General features: G+C 57.7%; 1 protein-coding gene across 5 annotated transcripts in view; it reads right to left on the bottom strand.

Annotated features, from left to right (window-relative positions):
- Begain (brain enriched guanylate kinase associated) overlaps positions 1-22,168 on the bottom strand; it is a 35,137-nt gene extending 12,969 nt beyond the window's left edge. The window contains exons 1-3 of one of the 5 annotated variants that reach the window (XM_042261175.2): positions 9,239-9,467; positions 8,822-9,040; positions 8,399-8,427 (exon numbers count right to left, since the gene is read on the bottom strand). In XM_042261175.2, coding sequence (XP_042117109.1) covers positions 8,399-8,427; positions 8,822-9,040; positions 9,239-9,262 — 272 coding nt within the window. In that variant the 5' untranslated portion in view covers positions 9,263-9,467. Of the gene's footprint in view, positions 1-8,398; positions 8,428-8,516; positions 8,684-8,821; positions 9,041-9,238; positions 9,468-9,739; positions 10,069-22,063 lie in introns of those variants that run through there. The other 4 variants (XM_076551374.1, XM_042261177.2, XM_042261174.2 and 1 more) reach the window with 4 other exon arrangements.
- Between the last annotated feature and the right edge of the window lie 341 nt (positions 22,169-22,509).

The raw sequence follows: 22,509 nt of genomic DNA on the forward strand, positions 1-22,509 counted from the left end.
AAGGGTCACCTCTATCTACTAACACTGCCTGAGAGACCTAACCTGTCCTCTCCTGAGGCTCGAGTTAGCTCCCCGGGGCCCATATGCCCAGTGGTAGAAACTTCTCTATCCTGTGGGCCACCAGTCCTTCCATGGACCTGCCGGAGCAACCTACCCTCAGCACCTCACACTTCTGGGCAGAGTGTCTCCTGCCGGCGACACCGTCACAATCTCTAGACTGTGCTGCATTATGCCTGGTAGCTACATTTCTGCACATCTTCCGAGTCTGTTGCTCTTTGGGCACAGCCCGGATGATTCTACCCTTCATGCCTGTGGCTTCCTTCCCCCAAGGGCAGGTGAGCCATGAGCAGCACTCAGTGACTCAACATGCCTGGCCCAGGTACCGCCATCCATCTTTTTCATCATCATCATCATCATCATCATCATCATCATCATCATCATCATCGTCTTAGATCTCTCCTCCCCTCCCCCACTTTCCAGCTGGGGAAACAGGTGCAGCGTGGGAAAGGCCAGGCCTGTCCAGGTCACAGGACTTGGCTGGGCTCAGCTCTGTGCTGTCTCTCTTCCCCCGCGTGGAGAGGCCAGATGCTAACCTAAGTCTCAGTGCCATGCTGCCACCATGGTCACTAAGGTGTCACCACACAAACGGATCCTGCGGAAAGGTCGTGAATGCCTCTGTGACTTCCCGTGGGCACGCGCTACGGATCAGGACTATCACAGGTGGTCCTGTGGCCACAGCAGGGGGCTGTCTGGAAGGGGGGCTGCCTCTAGGGAACACAGGTATGCACACTGGGCACCTGCCCTGATTTTACCTTCAGAGCCCACGGCTAGGCAGTTCAGGCTGACGTGGTCCCTCCGTCGCTCCCTCCTCCTGGGGCAGCGGTCAGGAACCACCGCAGAAAAAAAATCGGCTCCTCATCTCATCTTATCAGGCAGCTGCAGCCCTGCCCCACCATCCTCCTCTGCCAATAGAGCTCTGTGCCGGGAGTCGGACACTGTGTCCTGGAGAGCCCTTGGGGTGGGTAGAGCTAGATGCCCAGAGCCACAGGGCCTATGTACACACAGCTCCCTGCCCCCAGGGACATCCCCCTTCTCTGTTCCTACACTCCCTGATGCCCCATACCCCCAACCCAAGGGCAGGAGGTTCCCACCTGGACTCAGCCCCTAAAAGAGGACTGACTTGGAGTCCCGCCTCCACTGCCCTCAAGTCTCTACCCTCCTCTTCCTCCTCCCACCGCCTACATACAGCATGGAGTACAGGAAGCCATCCAAGGGAACCTCCACAGAGGTCAGCCCCATGTACCACCTACCCACATGTGCCTGACGCCTGTGCTATGCGCCTGGGACAACCCTCTGGGCCCTGCCTGCTCTCTGCCAGCTCCAGCAACCCCCTCCTTTCTGAATCAGTGAGCCCCTCCTTCTAGATCATTCTCTCCAGCAGTCCAGTAGGTGGCTTCTTTTCACACTTCAGTAACCACCTTCTCTGATCTCCAGGCACTGCCCGTTCTGCTGCCGGAAATGCAGAAATGCAGTCTGTCCCTGGTGTCTGTCTCTATGTCCCCACCGCTGAATGGCGCCTGTCACTCCCTTCTTGTCCCTTGCCTGGCATCTGGCTGGCTGGCTACCCCTTCCCAGCATCCTCTGAGAGTGCTCCTCATGCCTGCTCCCCATCAGCAGCCGCTCTCCTCCCCTGGGTGCACACGCTCACATTAATCCCCAGTAGCAAATATCACGGGCTGTCACAGTCCCCGGTGCATCTGATTCCAGGTGCCCCCATCGCACTTCCTCACCTGTCTGCAGGGCTCACAGGAAGCTCTCGACGGACAGCCTCTCCTGTGTCTGGGGAGTCCTGGACATTCCCCACCCTCCCATTGGCCCTGCCCACAGGATGGGCCCCCTTCTTCCTGTGCCCTTCCATGCTGCCCTCCCTGCCTTGGACCCTAGTCTTGAATCAGCCACCCTGCGTTGGGGAGGTCACAAGCTGTGCTGGGGGTTGGGCTGTACCTGTGTTGGGGTCGGGAAGTGGTGTGGATCAGCTAGGGAAAGGCACAGGCTTCAGGGGTGCCTCTGCCATTGGAGAGCTGGAAGTGGTATGTTCGGGCTATCCTGAAGGGGTAGAGTTGGAACGGGAACCTGGCGAAGGTTAAGCAGAGGAGCTACATGGGCCCCAGGAGCGTCTACAGCCCCCAGCTTCATTGGGGCTCTTGTCTCTCCTGCCTGGCTCTCTCATCCCTGCCCCCACCCCACAGGCTGTCTCCCACGCTAAGACAGGGTCAGCATGCAGGGCAGGACAGTGGATAGATGGTCTCAAGAGTGACCCTCATTGTCAACAGTATCTCCTCGGGGGCTCCCAAATGTCCCCTGGGTGCCATGTCCCTCAGAGCCCAGGTGAAGGGGCTGCAGAGTCACGGAGGCACAACGCTGGCTTGAGGTCAGACCTTGGGACCCCCTCACCACTATCGACACCCACGGGCAAACTCACTAGTGGAAGGAGGTTGTCTTTGGTGTGCCTTCGTTTCCCTATCCGAAACAAAAGCCCACGGGGCCATTTGTGACTACCGTGGCTTCCCTCTAGAAGCTTGCTCTATGGCCCCTGAGCCTTCCTCCACCCCTGCTGTGGGTTCATGAGGCCTCCCGACACCTGGTCCCCTGTGGGCCGAATGCCTGTTGGTGGGTGGAGGGCTCCCTGGACCACTGTGAGGTGTGTATGGAGCAGGTGACCCCTGCCCAGCTCGGAAAGTCCTGAACTCACAGGACTGAGTTTTCTCTTCCAAGGTTTGAAGATTTATTTTTTGAGTATTTTTCTTGTAGGCTTGTCTGTGCCTCATGTGTGTGCCTGCTACCCCTAGAAGTCAGAAGAGGGTGTTGGAGCCGCTAGAATTGGAATTATAGGCAGTTCTGAGCTACTGTGTGTGGGCTGGGAATCGAACCTGGGTCCTTGGCAAGAACAAGTACTCTTCTTACCTGCTGAGTAGCGCTCTAGTCCTGTGGGTGTTTTCCCGTCCAGGGTTGACAGGGTTGACACTGCAATACAGCCCTGACCCAAACCCTAGACTCTCTCCATCCTGCCTCCATCCTCCTCCTCACTATGGGAATAATGTCACTTGCTCAGTGGGTGGGGCAACATGGCTCCCGTGGGGGCAATGACAGACCCTTTGAGAGAGGTAGGCACCCATTATCAGAGAATCAGAGAGGGTCAGAAGTTTACTCAAGGCCACACAGCCACTAAGTAGAGGCTTGGCATTCAAGCTAGGTAGGTGACCCCACTTTCATAAAATGACACACTCCATGAAGGAGGCTTTGCAGAGCAGGGACCCAGATGGGCTGTGAGGACAGGAGATTTTGAAGGTAAATACAGTAAGAAAGAAGAAAAAACCCTTCACATGCTAGGTCCCTTTAGGATGGTTTGATCCCGCAAGGGAGAATTCAAGAGGAGGTAGTCACTCACACCTTAGTGAGAATTAGGCTTCCTCCAGTGGCATCAGATTTAGAAGTAGAGGCGGGAGCCTTGAAGAACCTCATTTAGGGAGAGACTTGGCCAGCTGGCACAGTGGGGGTGGGGAGAAATGAAGAGTAGGGGATCTAAAGTGGGGAGTTACCCCCCACAAAGGGGACCCAAGCCTATGTACCCCCAAAGCTGTGCTTTCCCACGGATGTCCCCATCATGTCTGTCAGGAACTCAGACCCAGTACTTGTCATGAGACAGCTCTCTCATCAGCAGATCTGGCTCCATGGACCCTCTGGGCACCCAGAACCCACCTCGGGGTCCACATTCCAGACGCCGTCCCCCCTCCCCAACCACGTGGTTCTTACCAGGCACTTGCATCGGCTATCTCCCGCCTGCCTGGAGCTCAGGCCTCTCTCTGCTTGTTCTCAGGCTTGCAAAACTGCCCCGCCCCATGGATGCTGGCTGCCCTCCCCATTTGTGCCCCCACAGCATTTGTGAATTTTACTTGTGTTTAGAAAAGGTCTCTGTCTCGGTTAACTGCCGTGTCTTTTCTATATCCTCCTTTGACTACAATACTGTTGGTAAACAGTGGTGCTTAATAAATGTGTTCAGCTTGTGATCAATGAGCAAACTAAAGTCCAACTGACAGGTCAGAAGGCCAAGGCCAGACCTTCAGGGCAGAGCAGATCCAGTGCATGGGAACAGATGTGCCAAGCCAGGGATGGGGTGGGGTGGGGTGGGGGGCGGTGCTGGGGGCTGCACAAGGGGCCCGGGGAGTGGGGGTCTGGAGGCTTGGAGTGAACCCCCAGCCTTGGCTTTAGGAAAGGTACACATGTGGTCCCGAGGGGGCTTCTGAGACAGGTGTAAGGCTGCCTGACAGCCACTTGTTCCTCTGGAGCCAGCGTGGAGGCCCCCCCCTCCCCTCACTGCTCCAGCATGGAGGGCAGCCTGATCTGTGCAAGGCTGGATGGGAAGCAGGAAGGTGAGCAGATCAAGCTGTGGGCCAAATGCACTAGCAGGTGTCCGTGTGAAAATAACACCGACCTCAAGACACAGGGGTCAAGTTCAAGGAGAGGAAGGCTGTGCAGGGCACCTGAAAATCCATTAGCAGCACACAAAAGACTTCACTCGGAAAACAGGAGCAGGCTGGGCTCTGCCTGTGGCGGAGTGCCTGGTAGCACTGTGAAGTCCCAATGCCATCCCAGCAACCCAGCCTGAGACACCCAGTCCCATCTACCCAAGGACCACAGTGGCAGGAGGCACTGGCTTGTTGGAACCAGCTGTATAGAGTTTTCACAATCCAAAGTCACACTGGATCTCTGTGAAAAGTGCCTGCAGATGGCACCCAAGAGAGACATCAAAAGCTAGGAATCCAGGTAGGAAAGACCGCCCCCCCCCATACCCACATTTGAGGGAGGAAGTTGGTCAGGACTTGGGCGGTGGCACTGGGTACCTCTGGACCTGTTGTCCCAAGATGATCATGTGTGCCCTGGCACGCACAGGACACTTGTCCATGGATGTCCACAGCAGCTCTGCTTACCTTGATCCAGTCACTAAGGAATGCCTGGGCTCAGTGGGATATCCAGTCACGGGGCGACTCCCACAGCCATGGCACAGATGAATCCCAGAGGCCCAGATGAGGACCCAACTGAGACAGAGTTGGAGCTGCTCAGGAATTCAAAAGCTAGGAGCCTGTATCACAAAGCCAGGGCCCTGGTAACTTGGAGGTGGGGGCTGTATTTGGGGAAGGGTCTTGGATATTTGGGGTGGCCGGCAGCGGGTAGGTGGTCCCAGGCTTGCTCTAACTTCACAGCTAGTTCTGCAGTTGATCGCCAGCTTCGTGTTGCTTCTCTGGAGATGACCACATTCTATCACTTTAAGGACTTGCTTTGGGCAGAAGGCGTGGTCCCCAGTGAGGGAAATCTCTGGCTTGCTGAGTAACACCCCCCCCTGAACCTCAGGACAGAGGAGGAACTGCAGCTCAAAGAGGCGCGGGGGGGGGGGTGGGGGGGGGAGGAAGTGAGTGAGTGGGTGGGGGCTGCCTAAGATGGCAGCAGAGAGAGCCCCATGGCTACCACATATCAGGCGGCTGAAATGCAGGAACATCCTAGTGCTACAATGTCACAGAAAGTTTTACAGGCAGTTGGAGGTAGAGTGGCTGAGCAGGGATGGAGTGGCTGATCTGGGATGGAGTAGCTGAGCAGGGATGTACAGGACTTGGGGAGGGGGAGATGCTAGGCTACAGCCAGGCGGTCAGGTCATCAATAGGTGTGGCTGTGCACCTACTATGTGCCACTGGGCCCAAGGAGTCCTACTGTGTGCAAGTCCCTGCTAGGCACTGGGGCTCGTAGAAGGGAGGTCAGAGTCAAGTCTTGTTCTCAGGGTGCCCACCTACGGCACTAGGAAGGAGAGGGACTTCATTCCAGGCATCTGGGACAGGCCCCTGACCTCCACTCCCCATTCCTCCTCTGTCTGGTATTGCTTCCTGAGCTGGGAGGTCTCTGTACTCTTGGAGGGAGTCTTGTTTAACCTGTTATCCGGAGCCCTAGTTTAGGCATCCTAGGGATCATCTTCCAATACCTCAGGAGGCTAATGTCTCTAACCTCATACCCGGAGCATCCTGGGCAGACCTCACTGTCCCCTATCCCTGGCCCGTGTGCCTGCTTTGGATGGCTGGGTTGGGTCTCCGCATCCTGTAGAGGGCCAGGACGTCAGAACCCTAGTGAAGATGGTCATTAGAGCCTCAACGTTTTCTGTATAGCTAACCGAGGAGGGAAAAGGCTTCCTGGGCAGAGAGGACCATGGGGAAGTCAGTAATGTGCTGTGAGCTCCATGATGGGGGGTGAGAGGCAGGCAGAGGGGCAAAGGCAGTGAGAGCCCAGCTGATGATCTGCTCACAAAAGGCTGCCACCAAAGGAATACTGTAAGTTAGCCATCCAGGCTCAAGCCTGGGATAGGTGGGTGGAAGAGTGGGTGGGGCCGAGGCTAGACTTCCCAGAACTCAGCCCAGGTCCAAAGCCCAGGCTATGGCACAGAGAAATCCACATTCTCTGCCTGAACCAAGCTCATAGCACCTTCTGCCTGGATAACCAAGACCCCTTCACTCAATCACAAATACCATTCCTCTTACCTGGGACTGGGGGATTACCCCCTCTCCTCACTGGAGACAGTCTGTCTGGGACCCTGGTGTGTTCCTGGCCCCAGACTATAGACACCCCCTCCCCCCTCCCTTAGAAGGGACATTCATTCTGCAGCGGAGGAAACTCAAGATCCAGAGGAGGACTTGACTAAAAATTAGATCTGTGGGGCCCCAAATCCTGTGACTACCCTGAAAGGGGTCATGTGACTGGACTTCCTTAGCTTCTGGTTCTTTTGGTCCTCAGGCCCAACCCCTAATGACCAGGCAGAAACCCACTGTGGCTCTCGGTATCCATACCATCAAGGAAGGAACGTTCTGGAGGAAGCTGTTGTGAGCAGAGAGCTAGAGGGCCAGCAGCTGACAACAATGGACCCCTCCCCAATCCCAGGGGGTAGGACCCCACCCCCACCCCAATTCCAGGAGGCATAGTGAGTCCCATCTTCAAGACCCCACCCAGTCTGGAAGGTCATGTGATCCAATTCAGCCTAGGGTCCCAGGCCCTAACCACTGCCCCCAGCCCTCCCTCCCCTTTCAGTCCAGGACAGGACATCTGCCTACCCATGCCCCCAGTCAGGTTGATCAGACCCCAGGTTCAACACGCAGACCACACTCAGGACCCTCGGCTGAGCATAAGGAGAGGGAGAGAGGAAGAAAGCTTAGGGAGTCCATCTGGTTTCTGGAAACCTCCGAATTTTTTTCCAGTCCCAGTGGGGTTGAGCAGTGTCCCCTCGAGGCCTCAGTGTGGGGGTGACGATGAGTAATAGCCAATGAGGGGCACCAGCGAGGGCCCTGGCCTGGGGAGGGAAGCCTGGGTTTGAGTCTGAGGTCATTGCAATGACCATAGACAGAAAATGGCTCTCTAGGCCTAGATGCCTCCATTTTGGGCCTGGACTATGCCAGGTGGGCCTTGGCCCAATGACATCAGCTTTTTCCTCTGAGGTCCCAAGAAGCTGGACCCCTCCCAGCTCGGGATCTGCTGATCCCAGACCCATGATTCTCTGTTCTTGTCTCCAGATACCTTGGGTATCCAAGACCACTTACCAGTATTGAAGGTCAGCTGGGAAGGCCCAGCCCCTCCCCTAGAGCCAGGCCCTACCTTGGGCCAGGCCTGAGCTTAGTCAGGCCCTACCCCTCAGGGACTGATGGCCTGCTACCCAGTTCTTTCGATACTGACAATTTTGGCCTTGGACAAGGGGACCAAAAGACCCTTTAGGCAAGAGGCGAGGGCCCCGAACCCAGCACCAAAGGGCTGGGCCTGATGACCACACTGCCTGGGCCCTGGCTCGGGAGAAAAATACTGTGGGGGCGGGGGGGGGGGTGTTGTCCGAAGGATAAGGGCGACATCTCCAGAAGCCGCGAATATTCAAATAGGCTGGTCCCTGGCTTGCCGCGCGGGGCCCCTAGGAGCCCGGGCCCCCGCTCTAAGTTGGGGTGCGCGGGAAGGCCTTTGGGGGTGCTCCGGGCCGCGGCCGCGGGGTTCCCCCAAAATGGCTCCAATACTCGGGGCCTGGGAAGCCGCGCGGGCTCCATCCCTGCCCGTCGCCATCGGCGCAAACTTCGCGACCCCGGCCGAGACAACTGTCGGCTCAATGGCGGGGACGCGGCACCAGGGTCCTGGGGTCCCAAGGGGGTAGCGCGCGAGGGCCTCGGGGACCGGCCCATGATGACGCCCCTCCCGCGGCCGCCCCGAGCCCCGTGCGCTGTCCCCCGCGTACCCCGACCCGTCACCCGTGCCCATCCTGCGCCCACCCGACCCCGCCGCACCCCCGGCCCGCCCTCCCCCTCACCCCTGGCCCGCCCGCGACACTCACCTGAGTTTCTCCATGTCTGCGGCAGAGGCCTGCGGAGAGCAAAGGAGAGGGTCAGCGCCCGGCCGGGCGCCCCACCGGCCCGTTCCGTGGGCAGCCCCACGCGCGCCCCAGCCCGTACCCCCGTGCCTCAGTGGGCGCGCCAGGCCACGGCCGTGTAACAGGTGAGCCTGCCCGGGCCGCCGCCGAGTTACGCCCCCCGGACCGAACCGGGGACCGGTCGGGGACGCAAGGTGCGGCGGCCCGGGCGGCTAGCGGCCTCGCTGGCAGAGGGGCCCCTCCGTGCCCGTCGACTCTGGGACGGCCACAGCCCCCGCTGCTCCCCAGCCCGCCGTTAACCCCTGCTGCCCGATTCCCTCCCTCTGTCCCTCCCGAGCCCCGCAGCGCAAGAGCGCTGAGTCGCTAGAGAGTGTTGGAACGGCGTACCCGGCCGGCGCTCACGCAGCCCGAGGGGAACGGCATCGGAAGCAGGCACTCTGGTCCCGGCCCGGGACCCTGCTGTCTCTGATCCTGGGGTTCGGGGTCTGCCCCCCCTTCTTGGCCCGAGGGATTAACCCCGGCGCTCCCGGTTCTCTGGTGGGCTTCCGAGCTGCTGGCGCAGACCTGCCCGCGCTCGGCGTGAAGACCCTCTGAGCCGGACGGCACCTGCACACGTCCGGGACCCACAAGCCCCTGTTAACCCTGCGGATTCCGGCAAACCCCGGGGACGGCGAGCGGCCCGAGCGGGATCGCACTTCCTGCGCGCGAGCTCTCCTGTGCCCGGCCGATGCCGTCCCCGGGGTTGCCCCCGCCCTCCTTCTAACGGCTGCGCTGGAGACTGAACACCCGGACGACGCCACAGACCTGAGAAGACTGATGGCTGCCCATCCCGGACCCTCGCGCCGGGCGCCGCGCCGCGTCCGCCGGGAGCGCGCTCCGCTCACTCCGGGCCCCACGCCGCCTCCCCCACCGCCCCGCCGAGCGAGGGCGCAGCCCGGCCTCGGAGCCTCGGCAAGGCTCGGCCAGCAACTTCCCCGGCGCCCGAGCAGGCCTCCCCTGAGCTCCCCCAGCCTCAGTTTCCTCTCCTAAAATCTGGAGGAGGGAAGGCGGGGAGGCGCGGGAGGGAGGGGGAGTTCGGACAGGCGCTCTGCTGCCCTCCAGCTCTGACGGCTGCAGAGGGGCTGGCTTAAGGAAAGGACCCCTGGGGCGCCCAGTGGGCTCCCCTCCCCAACACTTTAATAAAAGTTTACAAAAAGCATGAGCCCAGACCCTCTTCTACGAGTCCTCCTTCAGGATCAGAGTTCTCTAGTTAAGAGTTTGACGCATACCAGCACGACCCCCAACGCCCCTCTTCCCCAGGCCCACCTTTCCGAGTCCCCATCACAGCGCTCATCTCCTGAACTGGGTCCCAGCATATAGCAGACGCTCAATAAACATGAACAGTGCATGCCTGGGTCCTATGGCACCGAAATAAGGCTTCTCCAGCCTTCCCCGGGCTGACTGTGAGTTTCCACGCAGGAGCCCCGGATCTCCCCAGGACACCCAGCACCCAGCAGTCTTGGCCTCCTCGAGCCAGCGCAGGGTGGGAGGAGCCGTCCACTCGCAGGGTCAGAGCCAGCCAGGATGAAACCAACCCCCCCAATCCAAGTGTTCATCTACCCATCCATCCACCAATGGCTCCCCACTCATTCGGTGGCTGGCAGGGATTCTACCACCGGGGAGGAGCGCACGGGAGGGCAGCAGGCTCTCCAGGAGCTAATCTGGAGGCACACCTCCACCCCAAGTTTGAGGTCCATCTTAAGGAAAGCCACCTGCCCCCGCCCAGGGCAGTAGCTCCTTCCAGCCATCAGGGCCCTAGATCTACAAGAAGCTGGGCCCTCAAGCTGACAGGGCTTGTTCGGGTCTGGACGCCATTCCTAAGAGGCCTCTTCCACCCAAAGGCAGGGGCCATCCCTCATCTGTCTTCGGCCTCCTCAATCACTCACAGTGAATGACCTGCCGGGGCATTTGTCTGGAATTAATAAGAATGTATTAAAATTTAATTTTAAAAAGCTAGCATCAATTATTTACATTGACTATTTCAGCTCTTCTAGAAGGCCGGTCTGGGAACCCCCACCTCCCAAGGGACTGGGAGAGAGGCAAGGGAGGTGGTGGGTGGCTTTGTGGCTAGGGTGGGGGCTGGGCGGGGCAGGAGACAATGGGAACTCAGGCCTTGCCCTTTCCTTAGCTGTTTCTGATTCTGGCTCCTGGCTTTGATCCTCCTCTGACCCAGGGCCACCGGTGGGTCACCATGGCCCTGGCCTTTAACAGTCCACCTCCACAAGCAGCTCTGCATGTGGGGTAGCTACTGGGTTTAGTTGCAGCCAGACAGAGACCCATGTCTTTGCCAATGCCGTCCAGAGCAGCCTGATTTGGTGGAGGAGGGGCCTCCAGGCATGGAGTTTCAGGGAATTGGGGACCTGAGGCTGGCCCTCCTGGGACTTGGCATGGTGCAGTTCAAGTCTTGTGCTTGCCTTCAGTACCTCAGACCCGGGGAAGCATGGCCCAGGGGACCTTTGCTTTTTAACACCTTCAGCTGAGCCTGCTTGAGGATGCACCTCTCTCTCAGGCACCTGCCACCTCCTGCAGGGCCCTCCCTATCACATGTCCTGAGCCCCAAGGCGGGCTCCTTCTGACGGGGGTTGGGGGGTGCATCTTCTTGACACCTGTGTCTTTATTTCCTGCAAAACCCTCATGAGTCAAATGCAAAATGACAGCGGCCCAGAGGCTTGCCTTGCCTTGGCACCCTCCCCCTGTCACCTAGGCATGATGGCTGGCATACCCCACGTACTCCCTTGAGGAGGTAGGTGGCGGTGCCGTGTTGAGGATTGGAACACTCAGTCCTGCCTAGCAGAGACCCTATCCTTCCCCACACAGGCCACCTAGCCAGCTAGTTTCCTGTCTCAGGTTCTTTGTACTTCTAGGATGCTATATGCCCAGACCTCTGCTCAGGCAGCTGATGCCTTCTCCGGCTACCCGGGCACCACAGAACCCTCCACCCTGGTTACTAGGTCCCTGAGGCCAGAGCAAGATGGCATTGCAATGCACAGGTAAGGGACAGTCTGTGTGAATGAAGGTGCTTTTACCCGAGCCCTCCTGTCCGTCTCATCCTCCATAAGCCCTCCCAGACCCTCCCTGAAGCCTGCCTCTGCTGCTGCCAGCTGGAGGCCTGGGCCCCGGGGACCCAGCGAATAGTTCTGTCCATTGAAGACATTCCCTGCTCCACACACACCTGAGGTACATACTAAAAACACTTCAAAGGAGCAAGTCGGGGTTGGGGGGGGGGGGCTGCATCAAGCCTGGGCTCTGGACTTAGCCTGAGACCAGGGCTCATTCTCGCCTCTCCTTCCTTGGCTAGTTCTCTTTCACTTCCATCCTAACAGTAGCTGAGGAAACAGCCTAAACACCCGGGAGAGGGGCAGGGTCTACCCCTCACTGACTGCAATGGGGGAAATCTCCTCATTAGCTGTGCAACCCCAGGCAAGGCTCTCTCCCTCTCTAACCTCCATGCTTCATCTAGGAAGAAAGGATGGTAACTCCTCTGGGGGATGCTTTGAGCAACTGGTGGCCCTGTGGAAGGAGCTATTGAGATGACTAGGCTGCAAAGGGTGCCTGCTCCAGAGAGTCGGCCTTTATATGGCTATTTGGGGAAGACTTTTCCCATGGGATCTTACTTTGCTCCTGGTATTCCTGCATTCATTCAACAAACATGGGGTGGGTGCTGAGACCAGCTATTGGGGAAGGCAGTGTTTACCCCAGCTGGGAACACTCCTGGGAACACAGCAGAAGCTCCTGTGTCAGGCCAGGTGGGGACCAGGTAGAGGTGGAAAGGCTCTTGGACACAGACTGGCTAGAGAGTGAATAAGGGAGAATGGGACTCCAGTCTAGAGGGTCTGAAGTTGCCTGCATGGTCAGTGGAGGCATGGACGGAGACACGGGAACCTGGAGTTGGGGAACAGGGTCAGGAAATGCACATCTGGGAGTGGCCAGACCAAAGGTGGCCCTTAAGACCCCCACACTGGTCAATGCAGCCAACAGAGGTCACAGGAGCCAGGAGGGTACCTACAGGCTCCATGGGGAGTCTCTAGGAGGAGAGAGAGGTCATCTTTGTGTCATGGCTGGGTCATAGGAGAGTCTAGGACAGGATCTAGCATCCTTAGGCAACCCCCAGGGCTTTGTCTGTGCTGTGGGGTCCCCATGGCAACCTCAGCTGATGGGGGCAAGGAGAGTGGCCCATTCAAGGCTGCCTGGCAAGTTAGCCTGGCTTGGCGCTGTCCAAAGAAGGAGACAAGCCATCCTTCTTGGGTACGGTAGGACCCTGCCTCCTTGGGCTTCTTTTGGGCTTTGTGGGGCTCACAGGGATCCCCCTCCAACCCCACTGCATTCATCACCCAGGACTGCGCCTGTGAACTGGCCTCCTAGGCTAAATCTGGCCTGCTAGCATGTTGTATTTGGCCTGTTTGAGGTTTCTTTCTTTCGTTCTCTCTTTCTCTCTCTCTTTTTAAGTGTTTGAGCCAACATTTAAAAATTGGAAGAGTTTACATTTTAAAATCCGTATTTTTGGCTTCTACTGAAAAATTTGGAAGATCTAGCAACTCCGTCCCACATTCCCACATGGTAGGAGACAAGGAGCATGAAGCAGCTGCCCTTTGGAGGCACCCAGGGCGCTGTGAGGAAGGCATTTTCCAAACCTGTGGGCAACCACTTGCTCAGGTCACTCAACATCAAGCATGTTGTCACAACTCTACCCTACCATGTCATTGGCTCGGTGCCTCTTGATTTCTTTTTGGTACTTTGATTCTCAAAAAGAAAAAAAAAGGTTGACTTTTAAGTCCCTCACAGTAGGGTATGAGTGAGCCTCAGTCCCAAGTCTGTAGCAGCTTCAGTTTCCTGTGACCTTCCACACTGATTTCTTAGTCATTGACCCGGGGACACTCACCCAGACAGGACAAAGGCAGTACTAAGATCCAGCACTGCAGGCTAGTCATCCACTCTTTCTCCAGAGGAGCTGCTGAAGGCCAGGCACTGGCTCTCACAGATGGGTTTTCAGGCTGGTCCCACCTCACCACGTACTCTTGGCCTAACAAGTCCCCAAGAATCTAGGCTGCAACCCCTCCTTCTAACTGTGGAGCGTTGGGACAGAGCCTTCCAGAAGCCTGAGTGTCAGCAACTCCCCTGGGGCCATGGTCCTCAGAGAAAGAGAGAGAGAGAGAAAGACAGAGACAGACAGACAGAGATAGAGAGACAGAGAGAGGGTGGGGGAGAAATGTAATGTCTACAGAGCCCAGAGCTGCAGACAGTGGGGGTCTCAGACAGTTGGTAGTGTCTCATGGGGAAGATGGGGAGAAGAGCATGAGCCAAGCGCTGCTGGGAAAACTGAGGCTCAGGGAGGCAGGAAGACCCATCCAAGCTGGCCTTGGTGGACCCTGGGGGAGGCTTTGGGGACCTCTGAGAAGCAGAACTCCATGTCCCCCTCCTAGGACCGGCCCTGGAGGCGGGCCACCTGGAGGCCATGAGGACAGACCGGAGGCTCACTGTAGCTGTGCTCTGCAGGGTCCTTCTCTGCACATTGAGGGATATAGAATGAGATAGTACAGTCAGGAGCTTAGAGCAGGATGAGCCAATAGACACAGACCTCTCCCTAGACCGTTAACTATCCTGGTAGCTACAGTGCTTTGCTAATGGAGTCAGCTGAGATGGGATCAGAACTGGAGAATGAATACTGACCTCAGTACATAGGGTATCTTTAGGAGCCACCAGCCTGTGGTGAACCAGGATGGCTGTTGACCCAGCAATGTTAATGTTGTTACTAGCATTGTTTACTCCGAGCCCAGACCCCACCCGGTTTGCTGCTCTGAAGCCAGAACATTCACTTTCATCTTAGTGATTCATGCTTTGGCTGCTTACGGTCTCTGATACAATCATATAAAAGAGTATGATGAGGGGGTCAGACAGGACCTGTGGAGAGCAGACTCATGCTCATGCTGGAGGCTGGGGGTAGGATAGGAACTCACCCGGTACATGCTGGGGGAACCAGCTGGATCTCCCTGCTTGCTGCTGCCCATGCCAAGGTCCCCGGTTCCTATGGCCTCCAAGGAATGCCAGGGGCTCTGAGCCAGGTCCTTTTCCTCTGAGGCTGTGGCTCTGGCCTCAGGTTCCTGGGCTGGGTGTGTGCTGTGCTCACCTGGAGAGGGCTCCTGGCTGTGGCCTTGAGGACCCCTGAAGCCCTCCAGGGTCACTGGATCCAGCACACGCACAGTGACCTCATCCAGGAACTTGGAGAAAGGCAGCCTGGCCTCCCGCCGGCGGCCCAAGAGAGCAAGGGATCCCCCAGCAACCTTGCAGCCTGAGCTAGGGGGTTCTGCCGGGGGAGGAGAGCTAGGAGATCTCAGTTCCGTGGCCTGGCAGTGGCCTGCTTTCCAGCTGGGGTGGGCAACAGTGCTCTCTAGGCCTGTGCCGGGGCTCTGCTTGTAGCTATGTATCTCCCTCGTGTGGGCTTCTGCTCTCGAAGGCAGGAGGGAGCTGGAATCCACCCACCCAGGGCTAGCAGGGTCAGGGCTTCGGGCCTGGGAGCTGGCCCCTGGAAGCATCCTTCTCAGGCGGTCCAGCGTCATGCTTGCCTTCATCTGTCTCCACAGGCTGAGCGCCCACGCCCTCCGGGCTCAGGCCACGATGACCAGTCAATGCCCTCCTACCCATCGACCCAGTGCCAGTATGTGGTGGTCCCACCCCCAAAATCGACTGTCACTAAATGCAAGCTTTGGGGCTCGGTGCCAGAGAGAGAAGGTCATGTCCTCAGCTCTGCCTGGTGGGCAGATCAGGGCTGCCATGGCTGGAGCTAGGTACAGGGGACAGAAGGACAGACAACTGTCATAGCTACCACTCAGGATAGGCGCAGGGAAAGCGCAACTGCAACAATGAGACTGGATTATAATCTGGTGCCCACCGAACCTCTACTCTTCCTGACCAAGAGCCGGTATCCAGGGCCAGGGAGACGGCTCAGTGGGTGACGTGCAAATATCAGGACCTGCGTTCAGACCTTAAGCACTCACACAAAAGTGGGGGGGTGACAGTGTGTATCTTGTTTCTCCAGCACTGGATGGATGGAGGCAGGAGGATTCCCCAGGAGCTCTGTGGCCAGCCAGCCTAGCTGAACTGGTGAGCTCCAGGTCCAGTGAAGCAAGTCTGTCTCAGGAAATAAGGTGGAGAGCCGGAGAGGAAGACAACTAGTATCAGCCTTCACATTTGCTCACACACACACACACACACACACACACACACACACACACACACACACACACACGCCCCTCGCTCTCCCCCGCAGCGTTTTCAGCTGAGATGCAAGATAGCCGACTGAAATCCCACACTTCCCAGGCTCCCTTGCAGCCAGGGAGATATAAAAACGCCAGGTGCATCAGTCAGGGAGCTTCTTTAACACAGACCAGGCGGCTCTCTCATGTCCTTCAGGCTCCCGCTCCTGTATCCTCTTGCGTCACACTCTGTCGTTGGAGCTGTGGCAGCCACAATGCACTGTGAAGCATACTTGTGGCAACGGCCATATGCAAAGACAAGAGGAGCGGACAGACAGAACAAAACTGGATCCTCGCTGACCACCGAACCCTCACAGCAGGCCCCGCCCCTCTTGCCTGTGCCGTCCCTTTGGCCTGAGAAAGACGGTCCTGTGCTGCTTACGTCATAGCTTACTTCCAGTCCCGGTTGCTAGCAGCTACATACAATTGAGATACTTGGGGATGAGGTGGGTGGTGGCGGCTGCCAAGTCTGGAGCAGGGACCTGTAGTACTGGCCCAGGTGCCGCGACAGGGGGTAGTGCCATGAGGGAGGAAAGCTGTGTAACCGTGCCACCCCTGAGCTCCAAAGGAAACCAAAGCTTGTGGCAGGTCCAGGCCCTCAGCCAGCTGGCAGCCTCCACTACTACCTTGGCACTGCCGGTCCACACTGTGCACCTGGAAGCCTGCTGAGATGCCGTAGGGCAAGCCCCCAGGGTCCCAGCTTTCGGGGTGTTGCTGGATACCTCTGTGAAGCCCATAATAGCCAGCCGAACAGGCGCAGGACTCGGCATGGAGCAGCACCACGGAGGGCAAACTACACCCAGCTCTGTTCTTCCCTGGTCACCTCGCCACCATCTCCATCGTCACCTTTCAGGCCCCAGGTGCCACCAAGTCTCACTTGCACCCCTGTGATCACCTGTGTCCTATATGTGGCAGCACCAGCTCTGTAAATCCCCGGCCTAGGTGACTTGGCAATGTGACATGCCCACACAGCTTGCAGAACTCTGAAGACCCAGAGCCTTTCCCCACATTGCCCCCAGAGGAATGTGTCCAGGGGCCTTTGCAACTACTGTCTTTACCCCTCCATCTCCTCACCATCTAACTCCTGACTGACCTTTAGAGGCCCAATTCAATTGTTTGTCCTCTGCTGTCCCCACAATTAGATCATATATGCCGGCCTACCCACTGCCTTTCTCATGACATGGCCCTCAGCACTCATCTGCCTAGTCTCCATGGTTCTCACTTGAATGCCAGCTTTCTGCACTACACCGGCACATTGCACAGACTTAACAAGGAGGCTGTGGATGGATGGACGGATGGATGGATGGATGGATGGATGGATGGATGCATAGATGGGTGAATGGATGGATGAATAAATGGACAGGCAGATGAATGGATGGGTAGGTAGGTGGATGGATTAACAGATTAATGAATGGAAAGGTGAATGAATGAATGGATGGGTGTGTAAGGGAGTGAGTGGATGGATGGATAAATGGTTAGGTGGATAGATGGCTGGAGTAATGGATGAACAGATGAATGAATGGGTGGATGGGTGGATGGATGGATGGGTGGGTAGGTGGATGGATGGGTAGGTGGATGGGTATGTTAGGGAGTGAGTGGATGGATGAATGAATTTGTAGGTGGTTGATGGATCGGTAGGTGGAAAGATGGATGGGTATGTAGGGGAGTGGGTGGATTGATGAATGGGTGAATACATGAATGGGTGAATGGGTAGATGAATAAATGGAGAAGTGTGTAGGGGAATGGATGAATGGATATGTCAATGGATGGGTGGGTAGAGTGAAAGACCTAGAGGTTCAGATGCTGAGTCACAAGTATCATCCCAACCGGATGGGAACCTACTGTGGGCTGGAATTTGGAAGAAAACAGCAGGAGGAATCTCCAGTACCTGGAAGACCCAGTGTTCCCTGCCACAACCCCCAACAGCTTCCTCTGTATTCCCAACATCTCTTTATCCCCTGCTAGAACAATGACCCATCAGACCTTAGGGTGTCACCTCATTTAACTGTACCCAGGCTGGCAGGGTGGACAGGGCAGTAGGGAGTGTGGTGGAAAAGGGTCCCAACAGGACTTGGGGCACACTGGCAGGGGCTCTCATTTGTCTGTGGCACTAGCATACATGGTCCCTGGGGGGGGGGTTCTAGGGCCCTTGCCAGTAGGTCCTTTGAGCCTATTTTTGAGTTCCAGCCACATCAGACAAGTTTCCATTGTCATAACAACTCGCTGGCTCTCAGCCCCGAGGATGATGATGGCCATCACAACCAGCAGTCTGGGTCTGCTGGCCTCTTGGTAGTCTGGGTTACCATCTCAGGAGGGGATCCCTGCTCCTGAACTGCATGCATACTGCCTGAGCTCTTTATAACACCACTATCCCACTGGTGTTTGAATGGTAGGTCTATTCTCCTCTGTGGTGGCATAGGGTGCCAGGTCTTTTAGGTGAAGTAGCTTGTCAAAGACCTTGGGGACAGGAAGAAGAGGCAGGCGCTGCCTGCTGCTCCTGGGTCCCCACCTACAGGGAGCTGGTAAGCCCTGAAAACTCAAGTTATTTTGTTCTCACGATTCTCCAAGCTAGGGACAGCCACTCTGTATCTAGAGGAAGAACTGGGATGAGCAGGGTTACTGGGAAATACACATGGCCCACCACTGACCATGTATGGAGCAAATGCTACAGAGATCACAGCCTCAAGTTGCCCACCATAGACCAGGTACGGAGCAAGCACCACAGAGACCCTGGCCTCATCCCCACATTCTCCTCCAAGCACCAACTTTGTACCATGCCCCTCTTTACAGAGGGAACTCTGAAAAGTCCCCTGGGACACTCAGCTTCCTACTGATACCCTGGGAATCCTCCAGGACAGCCACAGCTCTTGGCTATCTGAGTACCTGGCACTTCATATCTGCTGTGTGGCTTGTGTCCACCCAGAATTCTGCCATCTCTCATTCACCAGAAAAGAGGTGAGCTCAGGCCACCCAGATCTTCCATAGGGTCCCCCTGCCCCGCCAGGAGAGATGCCCCCATGGGACTGTCAGTCTGGCTGCTCATCTTTGTATAGGGCACCATGGCTGCTATGTGGTTTCCTAAATTCATTCTCAGATGGGCACATTCCTTGGTGGGGTGAGCACCGTGGCTCCTCCCCACCCTGAAACCCATGAGGAGAAGCCAGCATGAGGATGTGATCCTCCTTCAGGCCTGCTCAGTTGTCTTTCTCTGGAGCAGAGGGCACGTGAACAGACAGCAGCAGCCAGAGGTCATGGCCCGATGCTCCACCTACTCACTGTACAAACTGCCTTCCACCCACAAGTCCCTAACTATTCACCCAGCCTTTCCTGACAGGCACTTAGCCATCCATTCCTCAAAGTCCCACTCCTGAATCTATTGGCTACCTGCTCAACCGTGTACCATTCCCCTGACTTGTCTTCATGGGTTGATAGGTGCACATGTGTGCACAGACCTGCCCTTCCATGCCTAGGTCCACATGTTATCCACCGTCACTGCTCATTTTGAATCCCTCTGCCCATCTGAACCTACCATCATCATCTTACAGGCATTCATCTGTCTCAGCACTCTCTTGTTAATCCAGCTATTTACACACCCATTCTCCCATGTCTACAACCACACATTCTGATGCTACCTCTGTATCCCCCCAGCTCTTCACCCATATGTCCCCTGACATCTATACAGCCACCCATCCATCGGCCTTGCCCTAGGGCTTTCAATCGACAACATTCCCTTCTGCGCATTGGGTCCTCTCTCTAGACCAGCTCTTCCAGCTGCTACCACCCACACCCCCTTTTTCTCTTATCACCATCAAGCTTTCCTCCCATCACCCACCTCTTTACTCACCTATGCACTGTCAAATCTCTACAACTCCACAAACTCCCATCAATACATCATCACCACGCATCTCTATCACTTTCCCCAGGCCTGATGTCTCCCCTCCACTCCATCCCAGGATGCACCACCCGTGGCGTGACCTGGGATCTCTTCACTTGTCTCCCTACCCCATCTCCCAACTTGGTTCAGAGCCCGTTGACCCTACACAATCACAGCTCCCTAGCTCAGCCTAGGGCTGGGTAGCTGCTGCTTTCCCACAGGGGATGCTCTTAGAGACACCATCCTGACCTTCAGGCTCAACTGGTGGGGCACAGAAATACATTCTCATCCTCTGCTAACTCTGGCTAGGGACCACATCTCTCACTGGAGTGTGAACTCCTGAAGGCCGGTTTATCTAAGGGACAGTGTGTGTCCAAGGAAACAATGCAAGGTGAACAGAGAATGTCCCAATTCATTCACTCATCTGTCCATATTCCTATGACTGACCCCAGGGACAGCGCTGTCCAGCTGGAGTCACCAGTCACCTGCTGGGGCTTGCTCTGGGTCACTCTTCAGGCTGTGTCAGGTGCTTGGTCTCTATAGAGGTCTAGGACCCTGCCTGAGGTCACACAGCAAACCACTGGTAGAACAGAGACTGGAACTCAGGGCTTCAGACTCTGTCTCGAGTTTTCCATCAGTACCATGACCAGCTCTGAGGATGGGGGCAGAGAAGGGAGCCTGGATCAACTGTGGACCAACACAGTGAGCTTAGGTGCTCTGAACATCAGACCTGTGCCGGAAAGACTACCCTGACCGGTGACTGCCACAGTTCATCAAGATGCTTTTTCTGGTCCTTAGGCTCATGCCTTCTCACTCCTCCCTGCAAGCATTGTTCCTCTACCCCAACACTAACTTCACCTCCTCCAACTTAGCCGGTGGGGCTTCTCCTATGAGTTGTGGGGAATTCTTGCGGACTGTCTCCAAGGCACGGATTGGCAGCATGGACTGCTGTTACTCCTTCCCATCCACTCATTCATTCACTTATTCATCCATTCACTCTTCCGAGGTGCTGCTGTAGGGAGGGTGCTGATGATACTACCCAATACACAGTCAGTATTCTGTAGATGACAGCCACTGCAGGTCAACCGGGGGGCTCAAGGCCTTTGAGAGCAAGGAACTAGAAAGTTCCCGTCCAGACTGCTGCAGACTGAGTTCTGCTCTCGGGGCCCCTCAGGGTCCCTCACTCAACCTCTAGCCTGTGGGAAGCTCGCACAGACCACGGGCCCCTGCAGCCCTGCTTCCCCACTTCACTTCCTAGGTTTCAGCAGTTCCAGGTTTTGTCATACAGAACAGGCCGCAGGAATGTACACATGTGAGCCAGTAACTTGGGAGGGTCCTTGGTGCCGAGAAGCGGCCCCTCGCCCCGCGCCCGCATCTGCCACTGCTCGCTTTTCAGAGCCGCCCTGATTATAGTGAGATGTGAGAAAATTAAGGGTTTGCAGGAGGCTGCCAGGCCCTGCTGCTGCCTCCCCGCCCTGCTTGTCACAGATGCCAGGCAGGGCCGCCCCCAACGGCCACTTGCCCTTGTGGGCTGCCCAGACACAACACAGTGGATAAGGGGCTTCCTCCTAGAGACCTTCTCACAGCCTGGACTCGTGAGTAGCAAAGACCACTTGCTCCTGGCCAGTGGAGGAACTGGAGCCCAAAGAGCCGAAGAGACCATCCCATGGCCTCCAGGGGCCCGGGGTATGGGGACCTCCGGATAAGACAGTTCATGAAGACGATGCCCCATCTGTGCCCAAGGCACTAGACCAGGGACTGCAGTGGTGGCCCCCCCTGGCTATCAGGGCTGCACACCTGCATGGCTCACTTCTGCAGTCAGCCCTTGCTCCAGGGGACTTTCCTGGCTCCCATCCTGCTCACTCAGGAGATTTTTGGGATGTCGCCCACGCAGCTCCTGCCCCAAAGGAACCTCGCTCTGATGGGGTGGGCACACACGAGGAATGAAACACCTCTAAACCAGGCAGGAAGCGGAAATGCTAGGGGCAGAAATTTCCAGCCAACGTGCAGGGGCTCTGTGAGCAGGTCAGAGCCTGCAGAGGGGCCCTGCCCGAGCCCCTGCTTCCCTAGCCTCAGTTTCCTCGCCTGTCAATGGAAGGGCTGCTTGCGGCCTGCTAAGGCCGCTTGAGCTGAAGGTGCCCGAGGCTTGCGCGGGCCCACGCACGGCCCACGCTCGGGAACCGGCCCCCCTGTCCAGTCTCCTTCCGGCTCTGCGGCCTCTCTGCGGCAGCCCCCCCCCCACCTTGCGGGGTGGGCTCAGCCAGGCCCCCCCGCACCCGCCTTCCGCACGTCCTCAGGCCGCACGCGCACAACAGCCGCGGAGGCCCAGCCGCCCCGCCCCGCGCGAGGGCCCCGGGCCCCAGCGCCACCCAGGGCCGCCGCGGGCGCGCGCAGGGACCGCCCCGGCGTGGTGCCCGCCGCCCCGCCCCGCCCCGCGCCCTGCCCGCCTGGCTCCCGGGTACTCACCGCCCGGCGAAGCCGGCCCGGCCGCCGGCTGCCCGTCCACATGGCCCCGGCTCTGCGCGCCCGAGCCCGCGGCCGGGGCTCCCCAGCGCCCCGCTTCCCGCAGGGAGCGCCCGCCCCCCGCCCCCGGCCCGGCTCCCCGCCAGCCCCGGCCCCGCGCAGCCGCGGCTGCTCAGGCGCTTCCCCGCGCCGCGCCGGGCTGGGCGCACGTGGTGGGCGCGGGGCGCACAGGGCGCGGAATGGCGGCGCGCGGGGTGAATGAGTCCCGCGCATGAATGGCGGCGGGCATGAATGGAGCAGTGTGGGCCACACTGCCTGGGTCAACCTGCTGGGGGGCTTCAGCATTTAGTAGGCACCTGCTGTATACCACCTAGCCCCGCGCAGGTCCCTAGGGACTAACTTTGCAGCAAGAGACGGGTCACTGCCCTCAGAGGGGGTCTTACAGTTTA

The sequence above is a fragment of the Peromyscus maniculatus genome, chromosome 14, assembly GCF_049852395.1.
Source record: "Peromyscus maniculatus bairdii isolate BWxNUB_F1_BW_parent chromosome 14, HU_Pman_BW_mat_3.1, whole genome shotgun sequence".
Lineage (NCBI taxonomy): Eukaryota > Metazoa > Chordata > Mammalia > Rodentia > Cricetidae > Peromyscus > Peromyscus maniculatus.